The sequence below is a fragment of the Rhinolophus ferrumequinum genome, chromosome 3 (assembly GCF_004115265.2).
Source record: "Rhinolophus ferrumequinum isolate MPI-CBG mRhiFer1 chromosome 3, mRhiFer1_v1.p, whole genome shotgun sequence".
Lineage (NCBI taxonomy): Eukaryota > Metazoa > Chordata > Mammalia > Chiroptera > Rhinolophidae > Rhinolophus > Rhinolophus ferrumequinum.
The window spans coordinates 87,315,479-87,336,788 of record NC_046286.1 but is presented as its reverse complement, the minus strand read 5'-3'; the positions used below and the strand labels follow the sequence as shown (position 1 = coordinate 87,336,788).

The window sequence follows — 21,310 nt, the reverse complement described above, 5'->3', positions numbered from 1 at the left end:
AGAAAGAAAGAAGTTCATTTTGTGAATGATCTTGAGAAACATCAATGGATTTTCTAGAGATTTAAACTATGAAGTAAGAGCAACAAACATTCACATGTATGACAAATTATATAACAACACATGCATCCAATAAATTTTACTCTCCAGAAGGAAAAACAAAACAAAACAAAACTTACTCAGAAGAAGATTCAAGCAAGTCACTGTCTGGACTGGTTAAGATATTAGAAAATATATTCATTAAAGTTGAGCCAAGAGTTATATCAATGTTTTCTTCTTTATTCACAATCCTTTTCACCTGTTCTACAATGCTGGTAATATTGGCTGAATTTAAGGTCTGCCCATCACCAGTTAAATTTAAAATCTGATTGGCAACTTCATTTGCTTCCCCTAAAAAAAGGCAGAATAAATAACACGCAGTTTTACTGTTTTTTGAGCATTTCCAGGATCCAAAATATAGTGTGATATTTCACTTCATAGTTGAAGCAGGAAATCAGGCAGGTTTTCTGTGTATAAAACCTAATAACAATCTTCACCAAAGTATTTCTTTACATAAAGAGACTAACTTCTCTCTTTAGTAATATACAAATTGTGCTTTTGAGAAATTTAAGTAAATAACTAAAGGAACCAACAAATAGCTAAGGGGACCAACTAGCTAAAGGGACCAATATTCACCTAGAGTTCTAAGAGAAATGCACCCAATATCATTGAATAAGTGTACATTTGTGTTTTAAAAAATAATTGAAAACTATAAAACATTGATGCAAATATCAATTGGTATATTATTTTTAAATCTTCTCTAAAATTTTTTATTTTTAATCTCCTTCAGAATGAAGGAGAGGTAGAATGAGAAAAGACAGCATCTTCTAAGTAAGAGAAATAACCATTTGCCTAGCTTTTAATATTACAATAGTAGCACATAGCAGAAGAATGTGTCTGAATAGGATGAAAACCATGGAGTATGAGGTCATTTCAATTTGTCTTTCAGAACCAAAGAAAAACTGCTCACTTACTTGAACAATTGGAGATATCAGGAGGCCCCCAGTAGGCTAAAGATGTGTTGACAGGGTCACGATAACTATGAAACAAAAAAAGATATTTCACATATTTGGCATACATGACATTATAAATGGCAAAATTAGTTAATAAAAAGTTTTAGAATTTGCCTTGATATCTAGGTAAGTTTCATTTGAAAATAAAACTGTAATTTATTGAAATTAAACTCATTAAAAATTCTTATTGGAAAAAAATCAGGTGCATGAATCATGGAAAACAAAATACTAGCAAGAGCCTGTTGCCTAACCTAGGATACATCAGGTAACTAAGGTTAAAGGCATATTTGGTAACATGGGTCAAGTACTGCTTTAAGAACTTTCTAGATAAAATCTGATGTTCATTTCACATAACTCTGTAAAGCAGATTATAGTGCACGTTTTATAGATGAGGAAAAAGACTAAGATAAGTCAAGGAATTTTCCAAGGTCTCCCAGCCAGGAAGAGGGAGACCCATGTTTCACACTCAAGTCTTAAGTAAGTCTCTATACCCCCTTATTTCCTCCTTACCACGTGTCAAACACAGCAGTAGGTTCAAACTATTATACCATGTTTCCCCGAAAATAGACCTAGCCTAATGCATCTTTTGGAGCAAAAATTAATATAAGACCCAGTCTTATTTTAATATAATATAATATTAATTAATATTTTAATTAATATAATATAATACTGGGTATAATATAATATAATACATATAATACTGGGTATAATATAATATAATACCGGGTCTTACATTAATTTTTGCTCTATTAGAGCTGATGGTCCAGCTAGGTCTTATTTTTGTGGAAACACGGTATTTCTACTTGGGCATTTCCAGTTTCTGAATTCTTATTTTAATATAATTCTGAAGTCTTATTTTAATATAATATAATATTAATTAATATTTTAATTAATATAATATAATATAATATAATATAATATAATATAATACTGGGTATAATATAATATAATATATATAATACTGGGTATAATATAATATAATACCGGGTCTTACATTAATTTTTGCTCTAATAGAGCTGATGGTCCAGCTAGGTCTTATTTTTGTGGAAACACGGTATTTCTACTTGGACATTTCCAGTTTCTGAATTCCTTCACAAAGAGAACTCTACCTGGAGATAAGGTAGAGGGTGAAGAACTGAAATTGACTTGCAGTTGACCTGTCTGAGGTTTCTGTTCAACATTTAGGGAACATCTATACACTGACAGCCTCCATTAGAAGACTGCCCTAACATGGATCCTGTCTTTATTCTCTCTTTTGCTGCCTCTTCCTCCTCCAAAAGTAGCCACTCCGAATAGCTTAAAAGTCTTAGAGTTTCAGAGGTATGTTCAAAGGCTGTGAGCTGGCTTGGTTCATCCGTATACATGGTGCTTCGCTCTTTCCAAATTCCTCCATCTTTGGAAAAGGCGAAATTAGCATGTTTCTTGGAGTAAAAATGCTTTTATTGATAATCTACCTACCTCATCTTTACCCCCCATGGTGTGTATGATTTAGGCACACACAGAGATTCCAACCCTTCTTTCTAAACAATACACAATGCCTGGGAACCGTGGTGCAACATACATAAGAACCCTGGGAAGATAGATGATGCGGAGTTTGCTGGCAAGTCAATGAAAGTATTACCATATCCGTGAAGCAGAATGGTTCGCCTTCCCTGGACAAGGAAACTTATATTCAGACGGTACGATAGATGGCCATCGATAGCCTTTGGGATTTTCCTCGGCAATACAAGAAGCTATGTGAAAATAAGAACCAACATGAGAAATATTAATCTATTCTTTGAAGTTAGAGGTACAAGATGAGAGCAAAACAACCATGCTGGTAATTACGTATTTATTTTATGTAATACTAAAATATTTGGCTTTTATGTTCAGAATTTGTAAAAATTTAGAAGTTATGAAAAAATAAACATTTAATGCATTTCAGATACAAAAGTTATTACAGCTTACAAAACAATCAAATAAAACCACATATTTACATGAGCATAAAAGGTAACATATATTATGATTCTAATGTAAATCACTAGGAGATAAAATCAGTAAAATAAAGATTTAGTCAAGAAATACACACTACACAAAATGAAAATAGTCCTGAAAAATTCAAAATGTAAATTCCCCACTGATCTTATTTTTCAAAAGAGTGTCTCTATAGTATTGTCATTGAATTGTGAGCATATTTTATGGAAAAATCTCCAGCTGTTCTTAAAGCATCTTCTACCCGGAAGTCTGTGGGGGCGGGGGGAATGGTAAGAAGACACCTGTGAGCCATCTTCACCATCTTACACATACACCTTCATCCTCAAATCATCCCACCTGTTGTTTGAGAACTCCTTGGGTCAGTGTCATGCCATACATAATTTACAATTTCAAAAATATCAAAATAAAAGCAATATATCAACAACAACAAAATCTTGTATCTCAGTACTGAAAAATAGCAAGTTATATCAGACCATTGGGAATCAGTATTGCAGTCACCAATTTTTGAACATTTCAATAACCTTTCCATCTTATTCTGAGCCTTACAATTGTCAGGGTTTGACTCTTTTTTTTTTTTTTTCAGTTGGTAGAAACTTTTCTTCACAGAACCACTTGCAGAAAAACAATAGAGTGTAGGATTTAAATTAAGTGGTATAAATTAACATGTCTAAGTATGCAAAGAGAGTTGTTCTGGGATTCTTCAGCTTCTGTGGACAGAGAAACAGTCTTCACAGGGCTACTTCATCATATGTAAACTACCATTGGTCAAGCTACTTCTTTGTGGAGACTCCTATGTGTGAAAGGTAACATTTGTATGTCCTCACCCCCAAGAAGCCCTGCTTGTAAAGGAACAAGCAATTTCCCACAGATGCTCAGAAACTGTTGATGATGCCTTGCATTCTTCCATCTCTGTGAGTTCTTTGTAAATGTGTGTGTTGACACATTAGAGATGGGTGGTTCCCTGTAGAAGCTAAGATGCCGGCTCCTTTATTACACTGTGATTCTGGCCTCAGTCATAATCACGCTTTTTAGAGGCTGAGGAATATAGTTGCTTCCCCTACGTCAACCTCCTGCCCTGTGTCTAAGGAAAAGTGTCAAAATTTTCTTTTGATCTCCACTAATGTACCTAATCATAATATAGTTGTAATTATATAATAACATTAGAACAATAACTTTGCTTTTGTTGTCCAGATTTTTGATCATTTGCTTTTCTAAATGTTGCCTATCAAACCTCCTTCATTTATTTATTTAAGTATCTAATTGCTGGGGAATGTGCTGGGTCCTGGGAAGAGGTGGGAAGTTAAAGAAAAATAAGATGTGTTCTTAAGCCAGAGGAAATTCCTGTTTAAAGGAAATACATATAACACAAATAGGTCCAGTGAAATACTCTGGTTTTCTAATGCCCACGGTGCTCTAGGTATCTGGGCAGAAGGAAGTGGGGGCTCAAGGCACTGATATCTGTCCATACAAGTGACATCAGAAAAGGCTTCATAGAAGGGGTGGCTTTGGGCTATCTTTAAAACTACATAGGTGATGAGCAGGTAGATGGTGAGAGTAGAGAAGGGCAGCTTGGGCAAAGACATAGAAAGGAGGTGTAAGAGAGATGGCAGGTTTGGGGAGGTGCACGCAGTACCACGCATGTGGCTGGAGCTTAGAAGGTAAATGGTGGCTAGGGAAGAGTTGAATCTAGGTCCTGGATAACTCGCAGTTTTTTGGCCTATTCCAGTGAAGACAGTGGGGTCATTCATTAATGGAGACAGATCCGGTAGAGGAGGAAATGTTTTATACTCAATTCCTTTTATAAGATTTACCTCATTAGAGTTCCCATATGCACATATATATACACTCTCTATTCCTAAAGTTGAAGCCAGTTCTGGTCAAGACTATCCTGGCATTGTGCTCAGACTCTTAGTATTATCATAACCCCACCCCCACCCCCGCCAAAAGAGAGTATAAACTCTCCTCTGCCTCTTTCATTCCCTTAGATTCATAGGTATCGATTTGCTACAATGTCACCACTATGATGAATTTCATCAACAGAAAAAATAGCTTTAAATAAGCAACAACACACATAGGACGAATACTTTTGTTGTTGTTTCAATTAAACCTAATAGTTATATAAAACGCATATTATAAAAAAAGTATTAAAGGCACTCACCCAGTTGCCTCACATTCACTGTATATAGCCTCAAGCCGTCATCCAGGGACTCATTACTTTTCAAGAGCTTCTGCTGAATGACTTTTCCTTCTAAATTGAGATTGTTGGTAGCATTGTAAACTAGAAGAGCCCAAATCACCAACCTAGGAAAACATTGTAGATAGAACTGTTGTTGGGTTGGTTGGTTTTTTTTGGGTTTTTTTTTTTGTGTGTGTGTGAAAAATAATAGACAATTTAGATATAGTAATTAAGAGGGATGATCATAAAGTGTTGAGACTAAAAAAATATGCCAAGACAGTCATAAGTTTCTGTTGCTGCATAAATGATAGTACTGAAAATGTCTCTATTTAAATAGATTTTATAGGATATTGCATGTATAATTCTATCATATCGGATCACATCACCCTATTTCTTTTGAGAAACATTTTTAGTAAAATTTAATAGTATGCATGCAAGGAAAAGACATACTTATGATTAATTCTACAGTTTTTCATAGCCAAAAATAAAGGATTTTAGAAAAATTAAATTTCAACTAATTTGATTAAACTAATCATTACACTTTTGAGATTATTAAGTGTTATTGTTTACAAATTGACAATATTTGTAAAGAAAAAATTCTTGAGAATTGTGAGAAACGAGTTTCCATCTCAGTAAAGCATTGACAAGTACTTTGCATGGGGAAAAGTTACGAAATAATTACTCAAAATATACTCAATGATTGGCCAGCATATTACTGAAGAAGTCTGTCGACTGTCTGACCTTGAATGTCTTTAAGAAGGAAATATCTCTATGGGAAACAGAGAGGTGTCCTAAAGGCCCCATCAAAACTCTGGCTCTACAATTTGAAGTAATATAATTTTCTGACGAATCGCAATCCCAGCTATAGTCAGTAACAGAAATCAAAACTATTAATTCAACATTGAGGTAAAGTTAAGTGACATTATTTTGTCAGGTAGAGGGTAACATTTTTCCCTTATATGTGCAAGCTCTGGGTTTACAATAGAACTTCCTTCTTTATATTGTGAGGATAAATGAATATGAGTAAGGCATTATATCATCAATATCAGTTACTGTCCACATGCCAAAGTCAAAGCAGTAGCATTGTTTTTGAAATAACTATAAAGCTACTCAGTGGAGAAGCATGCCATATTTTATTTATGAAATTCTTTGGTTATCAATAAAAATGAAATCGAGGATTAATATATTTGTGGCCCTGAAAAGAAAAAATAAGTAAAACATTTTCTATTGAAGATTAGATGAAAATAAAGAATAGCTCTAATTTTTCCCGAAGTATCTATCCTAATCTCAAAAACAAAATGCTCTACTGTCTTCATAATTCATTCTGAAGGGCTATTCACCTCTAAAATGATCTACTGCTTAATGTTCAGATATAAGCCATATTTCAGGATGAGATAAACATAGATGTGAATATAATGAACTGTGATAACTAAATTTTTAACATGGCCTAAGAAAAAGTATCCCTTGATTAAATTATCACTGGAAGATAAGCTTCGCCATTACTGAGCACTCTCAGTTCGAATTGTGATCTTTTACTTCTCTTGAATATTGATAACATAATTAGCATAATGTATTGTGGATGATATTGAATACCAAATTCAGCAATTCAAGAATGACCATGAATTGTCACAGGTCTTATCTGGATTGTTTTCCTCTCTCATCCTGAAAACTGAAACTATTTATAGTTCTACAAAGTCAAGTTCTATCTGTTGTTACCATCAGTCATTCTTTCTTTGAATAAACCAGTCTCTGTGACTTTGGTTTCCTGTCTGTCTAGGCGATAGAGTATGATAGTGTTATCTGAAGCTATGGTGTGTGTTGTGTTACAATCTAATTGAAAGGAAATGTTTGGAAAAAAGTGTGTGTGTAAAACTAGTGGACTATGGTTTTAAGAAAAACTATGAGAGACTACAAAGGTTTATCAGGAGCATTAGAAAGCAGAAAAAAAGAGAGGGGAGAAAGACTGCAAGAATACATCTTTAAACAACATCAAGTGTTCATACCAAAAAAAAAAGAGAAGGAAATGTGTGAATTTTCCAATATACATTGTCTTATTTCACTCTCCCTATACTTTCTGTGAAGTTACCTAGTGGTTTGACAGACAGGAAACTGAAGTTCCATAAATTTAAATGTCTTTCCTGCAAGAGTTTCTGAGGCGCTGACATATACTAATGTTGGCTGATTTTAATATTGTCAGGGAGTAGAAGAATCACAGTAAGTGAACTAAAAAGGGCAATGCTGACTTCCTGAAGACGGTCTACCATTGGTGATACCCTACACTAGGGCTGCTCTAATCACTAGACAGCGTACCAGCAAAGGGATCCTGATTGCTGCTGGGTCTGTGATTCAAGGCTCAATATGACCTATCAGTAAGGGTTGGAGAAGAAATTATTTGGTTAAGTAGAGGAGAAACGTTCTGTCACCATCAACAATATACGAGCAGTATTAAAATACATTACTCTATACTTCAGATCATAAAGGAAACGGAACAATGTCAGAAAATAAAAACAACTATCCCTAATCAGATAGCTGAATCCTGTTTGTTGAATATATACAGAAGTAAGTTTCAAATGTAACTTTAAAGACACCTTTTTCTCATGAATAGAAAAAGAAACAAAACAAAACAAAACACAAAAAACAAAAAGAAAAATCTCTGGTCAGCACTCATATGGAATTTTATTTTTGTCTTCTCATAATATATCACCTGAAAAGAAGTATATATTCCATCATTATGATTGTAAATCCATAATTTAAATTGAAATGAAGCAAGACTTATGCGAACTTTTGCTTTTCAAGTAATTTTTTGTGTGTTCTATAAAGATGCAATATAGTACCTTGAACACAACTAAATGTATTCCATCGAGGAGTTTCGGTTGTTTTTCATTATATGGCACTCTGAACAGCTGGCTTTTATATGCTGACTGATTGATTATATATGGTGGACATATCCATTAAATTACCTGCCTGAGTCATGATGTTGATACAAATTTAAAAGGAGGCTTCAGAGAATTAGCTGATGGCTTTAAATGCAGGAAGTACTATGGTACCTATTACCTATTTATGTGCTATCATACATAAATACCGTACTGTTTCAAAAGTTATAACAAGTTTATTTTTCTTTGAAGGTTTCTTTGAAATTTCAAATGAGAAGCAATGGGTTATCATAAATAAACTGGAAATAATAAAACTAAGAATTCACTAATTTTAAATATTCTACTTCTGAATTATTTTTCATCCGATGTATATTTCTATCCAGTCTGCTGTATTACAGTTTTGACTACAAGGAAAAAAAAGTGTGCATTAGTGTTAAAGAAATAATCTAAATGTGCAATGTGATTAAAACATTTCTTTCCTATCTCACTGCTTTCGTTGGTCTACCAGATAGTCAAAACAGAAGGCAAGAGAAAGGGTGCTACACCTTCAGTAAGACTTTCTCAGTTTTACCTTTGATCATTCACAATGCTTCTCTTGACTTTAATCTTGTCCTCTCCCGTGTTGAGGTGAAAGCTATAAATAAAAATATGTATATTCATTATCAACCTCGTCTGCCACACCATCTCATTACAAAATTTGAGGAGGTATAAGAAAGAGGTAGAACGCACATTCTAAGCCAGTGTTTCCAAAGGTATGTCCTGAGGTTCTAGTTCTTTCATATGCATGAGCCAACCTACCTCCACAGTCAAATAAACTCGGTGACTAGTGCCCTTGCTCTCTTTTCAAGATTCACCATGCATTTTAGTATAGTAAAGCATCTGAGATGTTCTGATATATAGAAACCTGCTTCCGTTTATTTAACAATGTCTTCATTGAACTCATTTAACCATTCAATTTCTTTGTGTTATTATATCTCTTGGGTTCACAGAATATATGCTTAGGGTTCATGTAATACACTTTAGAAAGCTAATTTAAGTATAAAACTGTGAAAACCAGGTGCAGAGGAGCATATACAGATGATATGATTTGCTAGGGTGGTATATTTAAATAGAAGAACAGCGAAAGGTAATTTTGAAAAACTAGTTTGTAATTGGCTATAGATGTCTTATAGAAAAATGATCTCCAAACTGGGGTACATGCAACCCAAAGGGTACTCTAGGTGATCCACTGGGTGTGAGAAGAAACTAACAGAACTTCTATTTATATTTAGTTATCCTCTTTTAATTTGCATTACAATATATATTGGTTAAGTAATACATACTCAAACACACATATGTGCAATTTATTTAAAATCGCAAATATTTTTTGGGAGTACAAGCTAAATTTTAAAAAATTATTGGGATCCAAGATGAAAATATTTTTTAAAACTATTGCTGTAACATTAAAGTTTTTTGTGCAAAGAAATGACGTAATATAGTTGTTTGAGAAAGATTATGAATGTGTGTGTGTGTGTATGTTGTGTGTAGGGATAATCAGAGAGAAAGAGAGAGAGCAGTACTAAATTAGACACTACTTTTTATTTCTCAAATAATTCATTCTGTCATTTACCTGATATTAACCACATAGACAGTGTAGTTCCAATTTTGGAAGGTTGAATTGAGCTGAAAATACAATGGAAAAGGGTGAGTTTTGGTAATGCTTAAAAAAAAAAAATCTGAATCAAGTTTCTTCCCTCCCAAAAGATAAGTTGTTATTGGACTAAGACCGTGGGAAAAATCCCAGAGAGCTGGAGGAGTGAAAGTAAGGTAAAGATAACAGTTACTGGATCATTGTATGCCAAGAACTTTACAAATGTTATTCCTTTCACTCTCACAATAACTAATGAGATAGGTATTATCTGCCCTTGCCGTCTTATAAATGAAGAAACTGAGCTTCACAGATATGAAAGAGTTGCCTAAGGTCACCCAACTAAGAAATAGCAGATCCCAGATGGGAACCCAACTCTGTCTGTCGGTAAACACTACACTTTCCTCTCTAGCTCATATTATACTGGACCTCCAAATTAGCTGTAAGAAGGTACATAGGGAAGATTAGCACAATAAACACCTTCCATATTCTATATTAAACAGACATCAAGGCATAAGTAAAACATGTTTTTCTGGTAATTATCCTCTCACAAGAATGTTAGCAGTAAGAAAAGTTATAAATTAACAATATAAACCTTTAAAAAAACAAACAAAAATAAGTTCAAGATTATTGAGAATTATGTTTTATTATGTGATTATTTAAGTCTTTATAGGTCTCAGCATCAGACTTTTTAATAAAGCAATAGATTCTTCTCTATATAAATAACCTTCCTTGATGCATTCATTATTCAATACAATCACAAAATAGGATTTCCTGACTGACATGAAATTCTCTTATTTATGTATTGCCTCTACAGGGTTTTTTGGTCTTATTTCATATACACATTTAGCCATCCCAGCAAGCATTTCTAAAACTGAATGGAAATTCTAGGAAATTCTAGCAAAAAGTGTTAAAATTTAACACCTTAAATATTTTAAAATAATATTTTTAAATTATAAATAGTAATAATATGAATCAGACACACTACTTATATGTTCTGTTATGCTAGGATCTGCTTTAGTATTTTGTATATTAAACTGAAAGCGTCCAGTCAAGTTTAGCTTCAGATGAGAAAGAAGCTATGTCGAAAACCATGCATAAAATAAATACAAATGTAAAATTATATCTGTCTAAAGCAGATTCTCCACTGACTGCTAATTTTCAAGATTCATAACATTAGAAGTGGTTTATTTGAGAACAAAAATAAACAATTTTATCTTTTGAAAACATTCTGACTTTAAAAAAACAAAAAGAATAATGCTGGAAAAAAATGGATCCAAGAAATACTCTTTTGTAAAACCTACTCTCCATTTAGAAATTAAAAACATTTAGTGTTTAAATTACTTACTAATGTATCATTCCAAAAGTAAACGGTATGTTTTTCTTTGACTTCTTTTGGAGAATTTCACTTTTACCTCCAATTTTGTAACAGAGTTGTTAATCACATACTATTGTTTCCTGTGGTCAACTTGTTTAAAAATAAAACTGTTTTCCTATCATTCTTCAATTACATTAGTTTGGTGCAAAAGTAATTGTGGTTTAAAAGGTTAAAAATAATTGCAAAAAATCACAATTACTTTTGCACCAACCTAATATTATATGTATATATTGTCACCACTACCTCTCAATGTATGGTTTAACTTTCTGTTGTTACCAAGGACACATTTATCAGACACATATAAGAAAGTCCATTTTTCTTACATGAGAACGTATACCCAACTGACTTTATTCACAAAAACTCTGAACTGTAATAGTGTTATATATAAAATGTAGTACAAAGTCTCATAGTATGCTGTAGATAGGGGGGAAAATACAAAAAATAGACACCTGTATAAAATTAAACTTTGCGATTGTTATCAAGAAGAAAATGAAAAAAATCCATAGGTTGTATTTGTAAGAAATAAAAAGGAAATAAAATATTAAAGTTTTTTTAAACTGGAAATTACCAAAATTTTCATTAATATAATGCAGGTTAAATAAATTATAACCTAAACATCCATCAACAGAAAACTTGTTAAATAAATACTACGCAGACGGCGACATAATGGAATCTGATGCACTGTTTAAAAAAAAAGATTAAAAAGTTCTCTATCTACTAACGTTGCAAATCTGGGAATAACAAAATAAGTACAGTGTAGAATGGTGTGTAAACTATGTTACTTTTGTAAAGTAAAAAGGAGAAAAAGTAAGAATCTATAATCTTCTTTTATATGCACAAAGAAATTCTGGAAAACCAAAGAAAAAGTGACAGTAATTTCCAACCAAATGGGTTGATCTCCAGACAGGTGAGCTACAAGGATGGGTGGAAGATTTTCATAACACAGTAAGCACTCACTTAAAGTTATCAATAGGTTCTGCAAGTTGCAGTGAAATGACGTATAATGAAACCAATTTCACCACAGACTAACTGATATGAATAAGAGTTAAGTTTCTATTGCATCTTATCAACGTTATAACTGAACAATGTTGAATGAAACAGTATTATTCGAGGGCCTACTATATATATTTTAATACTCTTTGGTTTTTGAATCAGTCAAACAATTAAATTATAAAAAGCAACATACTTTTCAAAACAGTGCTGAAAATATATGGATATAATAATAAATAAAGATACCTACCAATACACATTTCCATTTGTGTGACACTTCCTCATTTAGACATTAATAGTCTATTAGTCCCTTTTTTTCAAATTCACCTCTCTTTCTATACAGAACACCTTACTACTATATTGATTTATACATTTATAATGAACAGTATCTATGCTTCAGTATGATCTGTGTATTCAGTTACCCAAACAGTAGGGAATTTTCCAGATTTCCAGAGGTTAATGATTTAAAACCAAAAAAGAAATTTTACAAGTTCACTTACCCATTCTGCCACCTTGCTCTGTACTTTTACCTCAGGATGACGAAGGATGTTTTGAATCACTATGGAAATTCTATAGATAATTCCATCTGTCCATTGAAAATAGGATTTAGGCCATTAATTAAATTTTATAGTCATATAATTAGCAATGTAAATTTACAATCACATAATTTCATACAATTTAAAAGAAACACTGTCTACTAAGTACAGAAAATTTCCGATGTATTTTGACTTTATGCTCATTGACCTTTGCAACTTCTTAAAAATAGTTATCAGTTTACTCATAGATAATTCATTGCTCTTAAATTATCACCTGCATGTTTCTTTGTATTTTTAAATTCTACAGATTTCTGATATTTATGGTCTGTAAAGTGGTGATTGTTTTCATGTACACTTTGAATTCTTGTTACAAGGAATTATCTTTTTTTGTACATTATAAATAGTTTGGCCTGTGAAAACTTGTACGAGATGATAAGCAGGCGTTAACTTGAAAAAGAAGAGGTATACACATATTTACTGCCCTCAAGCCTTTATTCTCCTTTTCTCCTCCTCTCCCCAGTAAAGCATTTACTTCTAAATTATTGATTTGGATGTCAACAGATTTTTCATCAAAATTCCATAGAAGTAGTCAGTAGTCCAAAGTAGATGGGGGAAAAATAATTATTTATAGACAGAATTTTGATTGTACGAGTTTGCTTTAAAAAAGAAAACATTATATCAGAAGATTCTGCTTTTTTCTTTTGGTAATAATATTCAAACATATATATCTCTCTCTATATATATATCTATATATCTATAGATATATACCTATATCCATCTATCTATCTATCTATCTATCTATCTATCTATCTATCTATCTATCTATCTAATCTCACCAGCCAGGATTTGCTAAATCTCTCTAGGTGTTTATTAATGGGCACCTTACCACAAGTAGCTAACAAAAGACAGACACTTTTAAAATATGGTAGGTTATATAGAGAAAAAACAAATTTCTGAATCTCCATTATTGTCAGTCATCTTTATTCAGGCTTATGTTTTGGTAAGTCTTATGTGAAATATGCACAGAAAATATAAACATATACCTTTAAACAATAATGGGGAATGGATTTACTGAAGATTTTTGGAGAGAAATTACAAAAAAGTATGCCTATGGAAACTCGCAAATCTACCAAAATGCAAATTCCAGTTCAACTACTATGGAAATGCTTTTCCAGTATATAGGTCAGAATCATGCTAAAAAAAAAAAAAAAAAAAAAAAAAAAAAAAAAAAAAAATTGCTACTCCTGTATATAATATAAAACTACGTAATATAAAAATTGCTCCAAGTACAGTGAGCTTAATTTATGCAGACTGGGTTATTTCAGCTTCTAAAACTCTTCAGGTATTTAATGATCTTTAATTTATGTTTCTTTAAAAAAATATGTTCTGAATGAAAAATATTTAGAGAAATATATTTAAAACAAACGATAATCCGGACAAAAAAAGCTTTTACACTGTAGATCTCATCATATCAAATCATGGACATTCAGAATGATTGAGAGGAAATTCAAATTGCAGAGGTCTAAGATTCTACATTTATTTCAGGATCCTGAGGATATTCTGTGAACGTTCACTTGATGCCAGCAGAGTAACTGAAAAGCTACCACTAGATGGAGACCTAAGGCATTTTTATTAAAAGAGTATTATTCTTTCCCTCTCAGGAAAATACTGCAAAATACTAAGAAGTCAGTATTTTTAATCACATTTCTGAAATTTTATGAAAGCATAAAATATTTAAGATATTTTAAAAATTTTAAATATTTCCTTTTTTTTGTTCAATTCACTGTTTTTACAAATAAGAAAGACATCCAATATCAGAGGCAGCCTAAACCAATTTATAAATAGAGTACTCTCCTTAGAGTTATATTGCTTAAAGCAAATAAAATACGTGAATATACCAAACAACCTAGCAACTTGTGTTACAGAGAATCTCTTATGCTATGGATCATTATCAAGTAGTCTTTCCTCAGAAGTCTTGGAATAAGATATTTATGTACTTTGCCAAAAACTACTCCATGGAGGCTACTTGTATGTCTTTAAAATTTTTTAATAATGTAGTCAAGAAGTAATCATGAGAAATGTCCAAGAGTGAATTGTCAAAGGAAAATAAAATGTCCACTGAAGAGTTGGTGAAAAGGGTTTTGAATTGCAGCAAAATAATTGTCTGAAGCATTGCCAGTGCAGAAAATGCACAATTAAGACACACTGATGCAGGCTTTGCCATGTCATCCTTGCAGTCAAGTTGTCTTCTCCTATAAATGTAACAACTCCCAAAGTGTCTCAATAGAAAGGCTATTCACAAATCTTCACATGTTCCAGAGACTTCAAAAGATATAGGTACTGTACTGATAATAGCATCCAGGCCAAAAAAATTCATGATAGACATTTCTTTGGAAAAAAAATTATTTATGACTATATCCATTCTCCAATTAGATAATTCTTCCAGCCATGAAGAACTTCAAAGTAGAAATTATTGCTTGCTTCCACAGATGTACTATTAAAACACTATTCCTGTCTGGAGGTCTTTCTGCAGTTAATTTTTCCTTTTAGTCTTCCGAACATTCTTTTCAGAGTTTCTGGGAAGATACCGAAAAGGTACTACTTCATTTACTCTCTATTCTATGCTGTGAAATATAGATCAGAAAAGGTACATTTGAAAAGATAGGTGTTAAAATATAAAGTAAATGTTATTTTAGATTCAAGGTTATTTCTTTGAACTAGTGGTAATTATGACATAACAGTGGCATTTGTGACTGGAGTCCTGATTATCCTACACATATAATTTCTTTAGAATAGCTGGAATATTAAACCTAGATTGATTGTTGGAACCACACAAATAGCCTGATAGGGAATTTCTTACTTAAGTAGTTAAATGTATGTGAGAAACTAGAAGCAATGTTATAACTTGCACTTACAAGCTAGGTTTTTAGAACAATTAGGGCTAGCGGAGTTTGTTCCTTACTTGGGTTGTTGACTTTATAAAAGTTTACCATTCGGTAGCACTACAGTGATGCTTCAATCATAGAAAATGGAAATAATGATTAGTTCAAGAGCTTTTCTGGGGAATGTAATGGAAAGGGAACAATGGTTATTCGTGGGAATACCTAGATTATCCACTATTTCCTGAAACATCTGTGCAAAGTAGCTTCGAAGATAAGATTTTTCTCAGTATAAAATATGAGGTATCAGATAAAACTCCTATTGAAAATAACAACAAAAACTTTACACAGAAAAAGAGAAACATTTCACAAAAGCTAGGAAAGCACATTTTATTGATATATTGAAGAAATATACTTGATTATCAAACAATTTCAATGCCTCTCCCCTCATTACTGATGAAGTCAGTAAAACTCTGACAGTCCAGAGTTTAAAAAACTGGATAAGGTAGAAAACAAATTTGATAGATGTGTCTATCTTTCATATAGTGAACAAAATAGATTCTTTAATATATCAGATCATAGGCCTGAGAATGTTTACTATATCAGTTTCCCAAGGCATAATAAGAGAAGTATATCTGAAATTGTTGACAGTATGTGAATGATCTTAGCTAGTCCAGGACATGACACTAAATCCCATTTATTCACAAGGTGAACAAGTAGTTCTCCTTTCGATTATTAGAAATTTGACTATATCAAAGAAAAAATGTTATTTAGACTATAGTCTGTCTCTAACACTTTGTTATTTTTTCTTTTAAAAAGATAATGAAAGCTTCAGTCACTGAGATGGGAGAAAACAGTAGGATATGGGGGAATGCAGTAACATTGTTTTCATTATATTTATTTTCACTTTTCACTTCTATTTTAAAACAAGTAGTAGTGCTTTCATTTTACAATAGTGATATCAATTTTCCCATGCAAATAAAAATATTTAGGCAAAAAAAAAAGAGTCAATTTAGGAAAAAAACTGTTACATAAATAGTAGAGGTGGTTCAAGACTATGATTTTAAAAATGGTACATGAATTTGAGTATACAATTTTGAGAATATTTTTACTACATGATAACTTTTTAATATTTTGAAATACTTTCAAATGCTAGGTTTATATTTTTATCAAGAATCATCTAAATTAGATTTTTTTTCCTTTAATGTGGCCAAGTCAAAGCACTGCAACTGATTCTAACATTTGCTTGCTTTGTTGAAACTCCAGTGAAGGCTATGACGCAGAGAAAGATGGCCTAAACAAGGCTCTCTTCAAGAATGTCAGAAATGACATGATTGAGTGAATATAGCTCTGCTCCACCAAGTCAAGAACTCTGAAGCATCATATAAATGTTCTTGGGCAGTAAAGGATGTGCCAGTCCTGGAGGGAGAATGCCACAGAGGCTCTTTGTATGTTCATACAAAGAGCAAAATACTTAGTTAGAATTATAATATTCCCATCTACTGGCTGGAATCCATGTGAAATATGCACTGGAAACTTCAGCTGCTGTTGCTTTCTTGGGGGTTGCTGGAATTCTTGCTCCATCATAAATCTCCTTGGTGTAACTACCAGAATAACCATAAACACTTCCCTGAATCGATGTCTTTATAACCCTAATGAAATTTATATCTACGTTTCATGTAAAATATTCCATACTTCCAATTTAAATGTTCTTACAGAGGAAGTTGATGTAACCTCCAAAGCCAAAAGAAAAAGTGAACTATGTGGGTTTCTTTTCTCTGAGTTTTGGTCCCTGGCGACATACTACAGATGTCTTGGCCTCATCAGTTAAAAAATTGGGGTTGAGAAAATTCCTTTGTTTCTAATATCTCATATTTGAGAATATTACTGTATTTGAGGCAATGGTGTGGTCACCTGATTGGAATTTCTCTTTTTCGGAAAAAACTGAAATCACTTACTCTGAATTACCAAAAACCTAGGTATGTGGTCCATACAGGCAACAGATTAAATAATAACTCAATGCACCTGGAATTTCCCCTGCTCATGTCTTATCTTATATAACTGCTATATTTGTAAATTACAAGTAACATAAATAGAAAAGTATATATGAAGAAGAAAAGCAAGAAGTATTGGCAGTTACTTGAAGTATAAATCAATCAAAAATTGATTTATGGGTGATTTAGTTAATAGACAATCACATTCTAACCATTATTCTTCAAAAAATAAAAACAGAGAGCAAAGTGTTGTCATATAAATGGATTTAAATGTCACAAATATTTGAACATAAAGTTGGCTTTAATGAAAAATTAAATTACTAAAATTATTTTGTTTTTTGAAACTATAAGATCCTTTAAAAAGTAGTTTTCTCAAGAGAATAATCTGACAAAATACCATGAATAATTTTTTTCTCAGATCTCTAGCATAATGCAAATTAATTCCATGTAATAAAATGCCTTTCTCATAAAAGTGCCTTTGAAAGGAATTTTAGCTAAAAGTACAGAAGAGTGGTGCTGGAAATGAACTCATTCCACTCGTCATTAAAATGGGAACTCAAGAGAATCCAGTGATAATTATTTATTTTATTAGTCTTGCAAATGCACCAATTGATTCCAATAACAGAAACTTTGTTCGAACATTAGCTATCTCCACCTTTAGAATACAATTTTTTGTCATGTCTGACATACTACAAACATAAAAGGTAATAATTTCTTACCATTGCTTTGTTTATCGATTCTGTTAGTAACAGGCAGGTTAGTGGTGACAGTGGGTGGTGTAGTACTAGGAGAGCTTACAGTAGCTGGTAATAAAGATGACAAAGATGTAATTTTGCAAGGAGCACATGACAGTTAATATGAATGAGCAATCTACAATTAATTCATGACAGTCTATAGCGGAGGAATGGAAACCATTTCTTGCCACTAAATAGACTCTAAGGTTATAATGCATATGATAAAGCAATGCTTTCTACGGCACATCAAGAATCAGTGTACATGGACTTTGGTACCATATTGCAAGAGTCTGGAACTGGCACAAAGGGAACGGAGAAAGAACATTTGGATTCTAGACCTAGGTCTGCCATTAACAGGCTAATGATCACACTGCAGATGACTAAACCTTTCTAGAACTCAGTTTCCTAAATCTGTAAAAAGAAAAGTTTAGAGAAGGTAGTCTACACAGCTCCTATCAGCTTGAAAATTATCGAAACTAAGTCAGCCTCCCTAATACACTGAGAATAGAGAAAATATCAGAGGAAAATGTATTTCTCCTTGAGAAGATAAATGTAAAGTAAAGCAAAAGAGAGTAAAATATATAGATTAAATCAATCATTTACAGATCCCAATACTTTACTAAACTTTGATGGACAAAATGGATTTTATAAGGGGAAGCCTTATGGGGGAGACATTTTCAAAGCATTATGTCATACATATGCTTCTGATTCTATTAATATTATAACTCTCAAGGATTAAACCCTTATGTAATGCTTCGGTATCTTTCTAAGGGATTCTAGAAGAGCTGTAAAGTAAAATAACTATATACATAATTTTCCTCTATTTTATCCTAGGAGCACATTTGTATTAAATATACATTCAGAGGTACAATAACCATTTATGTCTCAATTTTTTAAAAATTGTCGAAGCTTAAAACATTTAAGTGATTACACAAAGAATTGCCATCTAAAGGCTTTCTAGAAAAGAATGAATTCTTTAATTCAAAATATGCATCCTTAACTTAAAATATGTTCCATTTCAAAGTAATAAATAATACTTAAGAATGGGGAATTTTTTTGAAATCTTTATTTTTTTAATTATGAACAATCAGTTACATTTATCTTAATGCAAAAATGCATTGATGAACAGAGAAACGATTTTTGGTCATTCAGGACATAGGAAGGAAAAAAATAGCCGAGCATCTTGTCCTTTAACTCAAGGAATCAGTACTATAGGTATGTCAGATTAAAATAAATAAGTAAGTAAATAAATACATAAATAAATATTTTTTAAAAGACCTTTAGATCTTGAACCAGGTAAAATTAAGTTTTTTTCCTATGTTATTTACTTATTTTAAAACTACACCAAGTTGATGGAAAAATTACTTAACAATAATATTTTCATAGAGTATTCATTGATAATAATATCAAGAATAATGTCTCAGAAAGGAAACAAAGATAATAATGAATTAAACCCCTACTCCCACACTGGAAGCACCGAAGAGACCTTCAGTTTCTATTCATTTAGTCTTATTTCCAACCCCTGTCATTTTCATGCTCTGTTCCTCCTAATAAAAGATCCAGCTTTTACAAAAGGCATGGTCATGATTCTTAATGTGGTATATGGAATATACTACTTCATAAAGAAGCATTTAGTAGAATAAATGGATGAAAATGGGTGATGGGTAATTAGGAGGAGCAATGATAAAATGAAAGCAAAACATTGGTATTATTATTTTAAAACTTATGGGATTTTAATTATGTATTATTTAGCATGCAACTGTTTAGTACATAATACATAATTAGAATACTGACCATAACATAGTCATTATGAATTACAATGATTAATAAAATTATATTAATATTAGTCTACTACAACTATTTTTACGTTAATATATAAGCGATATTGCACATCATATTGCCTCATGGCCTTGTCTTGAGCTTCAGTGAATATTCAGCTTAAGTTTTCCCTTTGTTTTTTAGACAGGAATACTTTTTCAAAATATTGAATGATTGTGTTTATACAGGACCTTTGTGGATATTCTTGAGAAGAAATACAGGGAAAAAAATGAAATCAACCCTTGATTAATGGCATATAATCATTCACATTTAAAAATCTTAGTGCTTTATGGAAATGCAGTCATCCAGTTCGTGAATGCATTCTTTCTCCACACTGTACGTACTGCGCACCCACACAACTAAAGCACATCCAGAAATTCTTCTGCTTGGCTGGTTTCTGGCTTCCCAAGAGAAAAATCAAGATAAAAATCAAAACAATGACAACCGCATTATCCAAAATAACAAGGAACAGAGAGACTTCAGAAGACGACGCTGGCTCCCTACCTTGGCAGAGGGTCCCCAAATCGGCGCAGTTGGCCAGTTCTGCTGCTGGGAGTGGGATCAGGTAGGAACCTGGATCAACACAGAAGATTATACAAGTTTGACTTATGATTTAATATTACCCAGAAAAAAATAATCAAAAATCATATGGCTGGTATAATAGGAGCAGCTCTAGAAGAGTCCACCAGTAATACTCCAACATCAAGCAGTTCTCTTTGTGTCTTTGTGTCAATTTTTGCGTATGTAAAATCAACTTGTTGACATATTCCCTAAAAATCTTTAACTCAATTTATTGGCCATACACACACGAAAGGAAAAGTCTGTGTAAAAAGTTCAGGGCCTTTTCACATAATAAATTATATGGCTCTGGTGGAAATTCATACAAATGAAATAATATAAACATCAAAGATAAGTTTCAAAGCTGAACCTGGATATTAACACTCATTAAATGCCTGTATTCAGTTCCTAGGCACTAGCATACACTATTTGCAATTCCGGAAATATGATGTTTCCATGACTTTAAGGTGGCCTCTGTTGTCTATTTATTTCTAGGTCTAACTGACTCATCCTCATTAAAAAACAAGTTTTGAGCTGATTTTCTAATAGGAGTAGTGGATTTTCTCTGTTGCACTAAATCTCCCTCTGACAATTCACAGACTTTTACGAGCAGGTTGAGGCTGGGGAAGATGGGTTAACTTATCTCAAAGTATATACTACACTAGGAATAAAGACAGGAGAATAAATATACACACACACATAAATACACAGACTCAATTTTAAA

General features: G+C 32.4%; 1 protein-coding gene across 7 annotated transcripts in view; it reads right to left on the bottom strand.

Annotated features, from left to right (window-relative positions):
• ADGRG6 (adhesion G protein-coupled receptor G6) overlaps positions 1-21,310 on the bottom strand; it is a 130,879-nt gene that overhangs the window by 34,225 nt on the left and 75,344 nt on the right. For 5 of the 7 annotated variants that reach the window (XM_033103134.1, XM_033103140.1, XM_033103139.1 and 2 more), the window contains exons 5-13: positions 20,533-20,601; positions 18,196-18,279; positions 12,568-12,653; positions 9,682-9,734; positions 8,644-8,706; positions 5,182-5,324; positions 2,671-2,782; positions 1,011-1,075; positions 177-387 (exon numbers count right to left, since the gene is read on the bottom strand). In XM_033103134.1, the coding sequence (XP_032959025.1) occupies positions 177-387; positions 1,011-1,075; positions 2,671-2,782; positions 5,182-5,324; positions 8,644-8,706; positions 9,682-9,734; positions 12,568-12,653; positions 18,196-18,279; positions 20,533-20,601 (886 nt within the window). The remainder of the gene's footprint in view (positions 1-176; positions 388-1,010; positions 1,076-2,670; positions 2,783-5,181; positions 5,325-8,643; positions 8,707-9,681; positions 9,735-12,567; positions 12,654-18,195; positions 18,280-20,532; positions 20,602-21,310) is intronic. The other 2 variants (XM_033103137.1, XM_033103141.1) reach the window with 1 other exon arrangement.